Genomic DNA, 11,212 nt, shown 5'->3' on the forward strand with positions numbered 1-11,212 from the left:
AAAAATTTAAAATTGAATGATATATTATCAAATATAAAATTATATCAATTATTATTAAAAAAAATTTATATGTTAACACTTAAAATAAATTAATTTTTTTATTTTTATCTAAACAATTTAAATTTCAACAATTAAAATTTTATCTTATACAAAAAAATAATAATTATCAAGAAAATAATATTTTTTTAATTATTTTTCAGTTACATTAGAAAAAATGAATTATTTTTTAAAAAATTATATTAAAACTTATATTTAAATAACTATTCACTAGAAAATTATTTATGAAATTTAAACATTTATATATATATATATATATATATATATATATATATATATATATATATATATATATATATATATATATATATATATTACTTTGTTTATGCCTTTATTGATGTATGACAATTCACTTAAATAAAATTAAAAATAATTTATTAATCAACTTATTTTAAATTTTAAAATTAAATGATTATATCTATTAATATTAAAAAATTTATATATTAATACTTGAAATAAAATTATAATTAATTGAAAATTTTATTATTAATAAAATTTTATAACATAATTATAAAAATATGAAATATAAAAAATATATATATTAAATTATATTATTAAAATAAAATAATGAATAACACGCACACCCATTTTTAAAACGATTTGTTTAAATTTAGATTTAGTAATCGTGATTTTCATGGATATATTTGGTAGTTGGTCTGTTCACCAACAGGAAGTCAAGATTTCAGAATGAAGCAAGCGTTGGATACTCCTTTTTATTATTATTATTATTATTATTATTATTATTATTATTATTGCTTCAGGAAATTTGTAATTGAGCTGGATACCCTTTTATAAAATTTATCTTCAGCAGCCCAAATCTTGGATTTCTATTGATGATTGCTTTTATTTTTGTACACTAGTAGACTCAATAGATTAAAAAATTCGGTACTGATAATGACTTCAATCCTAATTTCTTTGGTTATTTGTGTTGAGAAGCTTGCTTTAGCACTCTTCCCCTTTTTTTCCTCTATTCTTTGCTTGTTCCTGGGTGTTTACACTTTATCAATTCATTATTCTATTGAGCAATCGACCTCATCCAACTTGTAATGATTCTTGGTTTTTCCTGTCACAATTCCATTAATACTGGTTCCCAAATCAGACAGAACACACTTCTTTGTAATTGCTTATATTGATCTCCACACAAGCTTACTTTTGCTTTTCATAGTCTTTCCTCAAGAGGGAATATGGAGATGCCAGCCATTTTTCTTGTTGGATTGTTTTGCGTTTTGTTCAATGATGGAACTGAAGTTGATGCTTCACAGCCAGAATTCCAGAATTTTCAATCTTGTAATCTTATGGTGAACGAAAGCCAACCTTACAGAACCTCTTATCACTTCCAACCTCCAAAGAACTGGTTGAATGGTATGTATATTTGCCATGTCTCTTTACTACTTCACCAATTTAAGTTTTACCCTTTCTTTCTTTCTTTCTTTACTTGTAATTCTTAACAGTTTTTAATCTCTGTGTTCATCTCTTTACTTGCTCTGCTGGTTGATGCACGTATGGATGCCTCCGATCATGCAGATCCTAATGGTGAGTATGCCAGTTAATATATGTTTCTGGTGATTGAATTTTAACACCACAGTGAGGGGGGAGAGGGGAGAGAGAGAGAGAAACAAATAGACAGAAAGAGTCACTATGCTTCAAGTTATTGATGATAAAATCACGTCATTCTTCATGTTCTTTTGCATAAAATTCCATACCTACTTATATTAATCCATATCTTTTAAATTTAGTAGATTCTAGCATGATACTGGCAACCATCCAACCTGGGTCACCCCCAAGATGTGTATCCGTGCAAGTCTTAAATTGGGATATTAGGGTTTGAGCTTCTATAATGTTGACATAGTTACAGATTATGTTGTGATATTGATCCATCTGTTGCAGGGCCAATGTTGTATAAGGGACTTTATCATTTGTTCTACCAATACAATCCAAATAGTGCTTTATTTGGTGATGGTATGGTATGGGCACATTCTGTATCATATGATCTCATCAACTGGGTTCATCTCAATCATGCCCTTCACCCAACAGAACCATTTGACATCAAAAGTTGCTGGTCTGGTTCTGTTACAATCCTTCCAGGGAATAAACCTGTCATTTTATACACTGGTATTGATGCCAACAATACACAGGTTCAGAATTTGGCAATGCCCAAGAATCTGTCTGACCCATTACTTAAAGAATGGATAAAATTTTCACAAAATCCTGTCATAACTCCTCCCATTGGTATTGAAGGGGACCATTTTAGAGATCCAACAACTGCTTGGCTGGGTGCTGATGGGAAATGGAATGTGATCATTGGGAGCTCGATTAATGATCAAGGAATGGCAATCCTGTATCAAAGTGATGATTTTGTTAACTGGAGCAGGTATCAAGATCCTCTTTATTCAAAAGAAAAAACTGGAATGTGGGAGTGTCCAGACTTCTTTCCGGTGTCTGTTAACAGCACAAATGGTGTTGACACTTCAGTCATAAATCCAGGTGTTAAGCATGTGATGAAGGCCAGCTTCAATTCGCATGACTACTACATGATAGGCACTTATGTCCCTGGGATGGAAAAATATATTCCTGACACTGATTTTACAGGTAGCAACACAGACTTGAGGTATGACTATGGCAAGTTTTACGCTTCAAAGACATTCTTTGATAGTGTCAAGGATAGGAGGATATTATGGGGCTGGATAAACGAATCTGACAGCGCAGAAGATGATATTAACAAAGGATGGTCTGGACTTCAGGTATTTTAATTTAATTGAAAACTGTCAAATTACAATTTTTTTAAAGAAGCTTAGCCTTGTTTGAATATATTTAGTATTTACTGTATTGGTTTTAATGGGTTGTAACTGAAATCAGTTTTGGTGGACTTGTAAATCTATTCTTGAATTCTCTGAAGGAATAATAAACTGATGAAACCAAATGGTCTTTGGAATCTTCATTGCAGTCAATTCCTAGGCAAGTATGGCTTGATAGAAGTGGAAGCCAATTAGTGCTGTGGCCAGTGGAAGAAATCAATAAGCTACATGACAAGCAAGTCAGCATCCAGCATAAGAAACTTGATGGTGGATCAGTACTCGAAATTCCAGACATAACTGCTTCACAGGTGAATGGTTGAATTCCGTTTGAAAGAGAGAAGTTCCATTATGTTTGAATGCTATATCCTTCCTTCTCTTTGTTGTCTGTTATTATTTGGAAATTGAACTGCTTGCATTGTCATAATTACTTCCTTCTTGGTATCTTTAAAGGCAGATGTAGAGGTTTTGTTTGAATTGCCAGAATTAGAAGAGGCCGAGTTATTGAACTCTACCTGGGTTGATCCCCAAAAAATGTGTACTGATGCAAATGCAGCAGTGAGAGGTAGATTGGGGCCATTTGGTTTGCTAGCTTTAGCAACAGAGGACTTGACAGAGCAAACTGCAATATTCTTTAGAATTTTTAGAGGCCACAATGCATATACAGTACTCATGTGCAGTGATCAAAGCAGGTTTGCATTAATCTCTTCTATAAACCCAAATGTCATGTAATTTGAATTTGAACTGATGAAAAATCTGTGTGCAAACAGGTCTTCTCTAAAAGAAAAAGTGGATAAAACCACATATGGAGCTTTTGTCAATATAGATCCCCAGCATGAAAAGATTTCATTAAGAAGCTTGGTGAGTTCAGTATTTTCAATCCAATTGCCATTTTCCTTTTCATTTGATATATGTTTGTTTAACTATTGCAGATAGACCATTCAATCATTGAGAGTTTTGGTGGGGAAGGGAGAACTTGTATTAGCAGTAGAGTTTATCCTCAGTTAGCAGTTCACAAAGAAGCTCACCTGTATGTATTTAACAATGGAACTCAGAGCATAACCATCTCAAAATTGAATGCTTGGGGAATGAGCAAAGCCCAGTTCATTTATGAAGAAAATTGTTTTAGTTATAAGGCTTCCCAATAGAAAAGGATAGAGCAGTAGTATGAATGTCTTGAGAAATGATGTGGTCACTTGTGCTGATCCACCACCACCATCCGGTCTATTTTTCATATTTAATAATTGGAGCAAAGTAAAATATATTTACTTTTAAAATAATCGAAGGACTATTTTATTAATAAAACAATATTTCAAAGGTTTAATTGTTTTATATTAAAAATATAATAAATAGCTTTTTAATTATTTTTATTAAAATTAACTGTAAATTAAATAAAAAAAAAATTAGACAGAGTGACCAATACATATAAATATAAAAATTAAATCGCAATTGATGCTGTTCTTAGAAGAGTGTCAATTTTGGGTATTTGGTAATTATAAGCAAAGAGAGGGGCAATTGGATGGTGCCTCCTTTTGCAACCGTGTCATTCATTTCCCCCTTTTGGAACGGGCTGCTTCGCATAGCTTCCTTCCTGCTCCCTTCTCACAAGCGCAATAAGGAAAACGACGACGTTTTCCCTTGCTCCTGCTCCCTGCAAGTGCTCTTCCCTCTTTTACACTCTAAAGATTCACCTACTCTTTCTCATACTCTAGTTTTGCTCACCTACTCCCTTTCTCTTGTTGGTAAATGGACTAAATTATTTGATTTTAAACATATAAAAACTAAATTATAAATTTTATCGATTTTTCCATTAATTTTTTCAAATTAAATTTTACCTTTTAGCTATAATTACACCCATCTCAAAAGTTAGACTTTATTAACAAAAATTACAACGTTTGTCTATAATCAAGAAATAACCTAAACATTTGAACTTTTGTAGGTTCACTTGTTATGGATTAAGAAACATTGAAGGGCAAGTTGAATTAGGAAATAGCACATAAAGATATTGTGTAGATGAAAAATTGTGTCGTTATGGCCAAATTGCTAATTGCCACTCCTTTTCTGCCCAAAGGCTGGCTGCTTGTATCTGTTTTTGAAGCCCTATCTTAGTTTTTAAGCTATCAGTATTCACTTTAATCTATCCTGGAGAAGGAGCATCTCAACAGTACTTTTGCGGTTGATTTTATTCCCTGATAAGATGTGCTTGTCTATATTCTTTTGCAGATACACCACTCTAAATCAAGAGAAATTTTCGCCTACATCTAGTGTGTCATAGACTAAAGACATAGGCCCCATTCGGCAAAAATTTTTCCATGTAACGTTTAGTATTTTGACCATACATTGAGAGAAATTTTTACCTCACTTGTTTATATTAATTTTTTTATAGTGTTTATTTATATTATTCAGTAACATAATATTTATATTATTTATTACTAGGGTGAGACACTAAAAATCTATTCTTTGGTATATATCATGGTTTTACCATCCGAGTACAATAGATCAATTTCTGTCAATGAATTTTTTTGATACTGATAAGAATAGATGATGAATTCAACCATTTTACTTGAAGTTGAAGAAGCTTGAATTTCACATAATACCAGCAGGCCAAAAATTATGATTATTTAAATATTAGATGGACATACAATGCGTAGCTAAAACGTAATCGTGTTAATTCATTGTACAAGAAAATTTTCAACTTTCATTAATAAATAGAAAAATTTATACAAAACTGGAAATCATGTCAGCCATTGAATTTGCATCGATTCAATAAGACAGCAATTTAATTTTTATTTTAATAAAAAGAGATTTAATTTATTCTGTATAATGGTAGATTTGAATCATTGAATTTGATTGATTAACTAATAGGGAAACCAGAAACCAACCGAGTAGCGTGAAAGTTCGTTATTTTTCTCATTTCTAACAAACAACGACAGATTTATATTATAAACATCACGCGGAGATAAGATTAGCTTCAACAATTATATACACAAATCAAATCATTACACCCACCTCATAGAACTGTAATGTTGCTTCCAAAAATTAATGGGTTTTTCTTGATGGCAGCAATCACGCTTCATATTGGAATATAAAAGATTTCTCTTTGTGGGTTTTTTTTGGAGGGGTCTAGAAATGAGCAGAGATGATGATGACCCAGGAGAACAGAGCCAGTCAAAACCACCCACAGCGACAACAACATCACGACCTTACATATGGCTGACCCACTTCCAAAGAGATCTGATGGCGGGTGCGGTCATGGGTGGAGGTGTGCACACGATCGTCGCCCCAATCGAAAGGGCTAAGCTATTGCTGCAAACCCAGGAGAGTAACCTGGCAATTGTGGGCCGTGGCCGTAGGAAATTCAAGGGCATGATTGATTGCATCGTTCGTACCGTTAGGGAAGAAGGGGTTCTTTCTTTATGGAGGGGCAATGGCAGTAGTGTTCTTCGCTACTATCCTTCTGTCGCTCTCAATTTCTCGCTTAAGGTAAGTTGCCAGATTTTATTTTCTTATGCATGTAAGGTGATTGATAAAATGTCAATTGCGACAGGAATATGTGATGTTCGCATTCATCGGTCTCCAATTTGGATGTAGATATCAGCCTTTTTTCTTTTTTTTTATCGCTTCACGTGCACAAAATTTAGGTGAAAAATAGGTTAAACATTAAGCAAGCATGCCTAATTATTTTCATCTGTAAATTTCTGATGCTAATAAATTCTTACTTGCTGATGGTCATGCCTTGGGGCTCCTGTTATCCTGGTAATGAATTGTGCGCAATTGGCTTGTTCAAACAAAGAACTTGCTTTCATAGAACTCGTTAAATTTTCTAAGCCCAATCTTTAACGTTTTTTCTTCTGTTATAGTTCAATTACGTGTGTGTTAGTAAACTGGAAAAGTTTACCTTGACTGCAGACTCTTAGAAACCTTTTATTCGTCACAGAAATTGTTTAACCTTCTAGGCATGCATATATCGCTCAGTGTTTATCTGTAAAAACATATGGTAGTATCAAATACTTTTTTCCCCTTATCACCCTCCTTCATGATTGAGATGATCTCTCGCTGCCTACATTTCGTAAAACTTTTCTTTTGAACCTTTTCTTCCCACCAAACGATAGACATTTTCATCTTATCTTTGGCTGTTTCTTTTTTATATTAACCAAGTAGTATCTTGTGAAGAATAATCAAGATATTAAGGATATCTGCTTGTAATTAGTAGTAAAGAATAACATATTGGCAAAGACATTTTAGAGGATATCAATAGATTAATTGAAGAGCAGAGTAAAAGTTCTCCCTAGCAGTGTGGCAAATCATGAGAGATGACTAGCTTGCAATTATCTAGAAAAGGGAACTTTTTGGTATCCATATCACGAGAAATGACTGAATTTTATGCTGGCCATCAACCTACTACAACTCTCCTCCTTTATCTGGCCTTAGGACTAGTCATGTTTTGCTAAGTTCCTATGGGCGGAGTTTTTTTTTGTTATTTGTGACAATTTTGTTCAGGTATCAGAGAACAATGTTGAAGCCTTGGTAATCAAACAGAAAAGTTTTGCAAGAGTAATCTTGCAGCAAGGTTTTGTGGAACCCAGAACGAATATATTATATTTGTTGGATTTAGATGGATTTTGTCTAAGGCAATTCAGGAAAGATGCTTAAAAACTTACTAATAGGATGTTTGCAATTTGTTGTTTCTTGCTTAGTTTTACTATTTCTCTGGCATGGTATTGCTGTTCTAAAAATTCTCAATTTCTGGATTCCTAGTAACATAATGATTATTCCATCTTGAAGGAACTGTGTACTGATCTTTAGTTATTGAAATATTGTATCATAAATTGCAAATCTTGGTTCTTTATTTTTGGTAGGTATTTATTATGCAAAGCATTGGTTTGTTATAATCATAGCAATGTAGAGAGCATGAAAGTTTTCATGGAGATGTGGGTTGAAATTGTCAATCATATAATATACCAAACGGAATGGAGAAGTGCTATGGAAATTTCATGAAGAATATCTTTCTTGGGTAATTGTTTGAAGAAAAGTGCACCAACCAGTTATCATGGAATAAAAGGACTATTTTGGAGTATCCTATAACAAATTGGAGAATTTTAACAATTCAGTTAATTGAAAATATGGTCTGAGGAAAAGTAAAGTTGGTTCGAAAGGATCTTTGCTGCTTAGCTGGTAGTAGAATAAGGGTTTTGTGAATGATCACACAAAAATATGATTAACAAAATTTGGTAACTAACAGAGCAGTTGAGGTTGTTAAACAACAGAAAAAATATTGTTACAGTTAAATTCAACAGGAACAAGCAAACAAAGAAAATTGTTAAACAACCCCCAGGAAATCAATTCCCTTGCTAGCAAAGCTAACCCCAGCTTGTAGCTGTAATTTTCAACAAAATATATTTCTTCCCTTGCTGCTGAGATAGCCCCTTATATATAATGAATTTGGATTCCCTTTTCTGTTAGCATCTCCAGGTGGCATATCCTTCTTAATTCCTTCTAACAAACCCAATCCATCTGGCTGTATGTCTCTAGAATACTCTCCTCTAAATTCCTCTTCTTCTCTCTCCTTCTTTCTGTAGTATACTTGTAATAGACTTGGGCCTAAATTCACCACTTCTAGGCTATTGCTGCTATTCTTAAGAAGTTTAGGTTTCTATTAATCATGACGTTTATATTATTTAATAATTCTATTATTATTTAGGAATTAGTATTTTATTTTATTTAGGAAGTTTGAGTTGATTTTGGGTTCTTAATTATTATTTAATTGGTATTTTCTTGTTAAGGATTCCAAATCCTAATACTAGTCGATAAATAATTTTATTATAAGTTTCTATATCCTCCAAGTATCATGGTAGATCTTTTCTATGATTGACGATAGACTTAAGAATTTGTTTATCTTCCTCTTTGTTATATTGGTTCTACATCAGTAATATTTATTAAATAAAGATAAAATAATTGCCTTGGAAAGCTTGAATAAATACATTTTTTATGAATGAAAGGGAGTAAAGAGTGCAAATGATATACAATTAAACTTACAAATTTCTCTGATATTGAATGTCTTAAAGAATCTATAAAACCTTCCACCCATTTCAGGTTGGTTGTTTGACTTTTATTTCACCAAGTTAAACTTTTCAATGCTCTGTGATGCTTTTGTATAGTCAGGGACACAAGAGTACAGAATCTTTTTCTTAGGGCATGAAGTTAGGTTAGCCATTGTTCTCTATAGGCATTTCAGTTGATTGCAAGATTTCATAGGTTTGGTCCAGCCGATTGCTGTTCAGCTTAAACTTTGAAGAGATGAAATTTGTCTTGTATTATTATTTAATTTTTGTGCACAAAGTGGAAGATAAGTAGGCAGCCCCATATTCTCCGTAAAAATTATTATGCTTTTTGCATCCACATGTATCGTAAGGGACCTTCACACCTATATTGGAGCTGAAGCTTATGGTGCCTAGAGTTATATGACATAAGATATACTTACCAATTCTAGGTCACAATACAGTAGCTCTTGAATTCATAGCTCTTGAAAGTGCGACTGCATTATTTATTAGTACCAATCCATTTTGGTGTCCTGGAAGAGTAGTTTGGTAGCAATTCTCAGTAACCAAGTCCAAAGTGTCACTGGTCATGGCATTAGCAAATCTTTGAAATCTGATTAAAGATAATAACTAAAATGTGATAGAACCAATTTGGCCTGTGAACCGCTTAATTCTCTGTTGATTAAAAAATTCAAACTAAATCAGAAACATCTCTATTTGGTTGGTTTATGTTATGCTGCAACAGTTGTATGGTCTTATGTACCACTTTTGCTGCAGGATCTTTATAGAAACATACTAAGAAATGGCAATCATCAAGATGGTCATTTTCTGTCTGGTGCATCTGCCAATTTCATTGCGGGGGCTGCTGCTGGCTGCACAACATTAATCTTAATCTATCCACTTGATATTGCACACACCCGCCTTGCTGCTGACATTGGAAGAACTGATGTTCGACAATTCCGAGGTATCTACCATTTTTTAACTACCATATGCAAGAAAGAAGGGATTCCGGGAATTTATAGAGGACTTCCTGCATCTCTGCACGGCATGGTAGTTCACCGGGGCCTATATTTTGGAGGCTTTGATACAATGAAGGAGATTTTGTCTAATGATGCTAAACCTGAATTGGCATTGTGGAAGCGTTGGGTGGTGGCTCAAGCAGTCACAACATCTGCTGGGCTGTTGTCTTACCCGTTGGACACAGTTAGAAGGCGAATGATGATGCAATCTGGCCTGGAACAGCCAATGTATCGTGGCACACTTGACTGCTGGAGGAAAATTTACAGGACAGAGGGGGTGGCCTCATTTTATCGCGGGGCACTGTCAAATATGTTTAGGAGTACAGGAGCTGCTGCCGTATTGGTTTTGTATGATGAGATCAAGAAGTTCATGAAATGGGGTGGACTATAGAAGGAAGCAATTTTTGTTAGTTTTTCTTCAGAAAACAAGAAGACTAGAGTAGCAAGAGTTAATGAGGATAGCAGAAGGAAAGTCCTGTAAAGTGGAAATGAGTTCTACACAGCTAACGTATAACACATGTCCTAGATGACATTTGTTTAGCGTGTCAACTTTTGAAACCCAGGAAATACACCCCTTGATGTTTTGTTTTGTTTTTTTTTTTTTTTTTTTTTTTTTTTGTTAATAAATAAAGAGTAGAATGTGGTCGATATAAGGGTTTTATAAAGTTTATTGATCTTCACGGTTGACCTTGGGGATGTATTTTACTCTCATTTCCATTTTTTTCTTTATGTTTTCTTTTGTAATGGTTTTCCTTTAGTTCGAGTTAAAATGCAACCAGACAATTTGAATTTGATTGCAGGCAGACTTATAAGCTTCTACACATCTGCTTGTCCATTTCTAGGTTTTTCTGGGCCGAAACCGCTGGTTCCAGGGTTTTAAAGTATTATCTAACTATAATAAAAAATTTTCACTATCTATTTGCGAAGCATGGAAACAGATGTTGCGGGTGTTTTTCTATACCGAAATGAAAACGGTGAGATATGGCCCTGACTCGTTTTAAACCCATGTCTGTAAAATTCAAAAAATTTAAAAAATGCATCTCCATAAAAAAAAAAAAAAATGATTAAGTTAAAAATAAGGGAAGAATAGGACCCAACTGCCAGAGTCGTAGAGCACCAAAGAAGAAGAAAAGAAGAAGAGGATGATGACGACCTATCTAGTCGGCATAGGTGGCTGAATTATCGGATGACGGCGCAGGTTTCTAATCATCGATGATTTTTAAGCTTTATCTACTCGTTTCTTTAAGCATGTTTCTAGTGATTTGACCGATCACCTTGCTGGTACAAGGAGTCTACAGATCTGAGG

The 11,212-nt window shown here is 33.6% G+C and overlaps 2 protein-coding genes across 3 annotated transcripts; both read left to right on the forward strand.

Annotated features, from left to right (window-relative positions):
• Positions 1-884: 884 nt before the first annotated feature.
• On the forward strand, positions 885-4,093 carry LOC110631756 (beta-fructofuranosidase, insoluble isoenzyme CWINV1). Of its 2 annotated transcripts, XM_021779706.2 has the most exons (7): positions 885-1,419; positions 1,582-1,590; positions 1,945-2,798; positions 3,002-3,160; positions 3,303-3,541; positions 3,620-3,710; positions 3,782-4,093. In XM_021779706.2, exons 1-7 carry the CDS (start codon positions 1,242-1,244, stop codon positions 3,995-3,997), a joined length of 1,746 nt encoding a protein of 581 aa, XP_021635398.2. In that variant the 5' UTR covers positions 885-1,241; the 3' UTR covers positions 3,998-4,093. The 2 variants fall into 2 exon arrangements, with proteins under 2 accessions (XP_021635398.2, XP_058001830.1); XM_058145847.1 differs by lacking the exon at positions 1,582-1,590.
• A 1,489-nt stretch (positions 4,094-5,582) lies between these two features.
• LOC110631757 (probable ADP,ATP carrier protein At5g56450) lies at positions 5,583-10,729 on the forward strand. Its single transcript, XM_021779707.2, has 2 exons — positions 5,583-6,332; positions 9,665-10,729. Exons 1-2 carry the CDS (start codon positions 5,979-5,981, stop codon positions 10,295-10,297), a joined length of 987 nt encoding a protein of 328 aa, XP_021635399.2. The 5' UTR covers positions 5,583-5,978; the 3' UTR covers positions 10,298-10,729.
• Positions 10,730-11,212: the final 483 nt, after the last annotated feature.

This window comes from Hevea brasiliensis, chromosome 4, assembly GCF_030052815.1.
Source record: "Hevea brasiliensis isolate MT/VB/25A 57/8 chromosome 4, ASM3005281v1, whole genome shotgun sequence".
NCBI classification, from domain to species: domain Eukaryota; kingdom Viridiplantae; phylum Streptophyta; class Magnoliopsida; order Malpighiales; family Euphorbiaceae; genus Hevea; species Hevea brasiliensis.

Coding starts and splice junctions, on each gene's coding strand:
- LOC110631756 (XM_021779706.2), top strand. CDS start 1,242: ATGGAGATGCCAGCCATTTTTCTTGTTGGATTGTTTTGCGTTTTGTTC. Junction 2,799..3,001: donor AAGGATGGTCTGGACTTCAG/GTATTTTAATTT, acceptor TCTTCATTGCAG/TCAATTCCTAGGCAAGTATG. Junction 3,711..3,781: donor AGATTTCATTAAGAAGCTTG/GTGAGTTCAGTA, acceptor TAACTATTGCAG/ATAGACCATTCAATCATTGA.
- LOC110631757 (XM_021779707.2), top strand. CDS start 5,979: ATGAGCAGAGATGATGATGACCCAGGAGAACAGAGCCAGTCAAAACCA. Junction 6,333..9,664: donor CTCTCAATTTCTCGCTTAAG/GTAAGTTGCCAG, acceptor CTTTTGCTGCAG/GATCTTTATAGAAACATACT.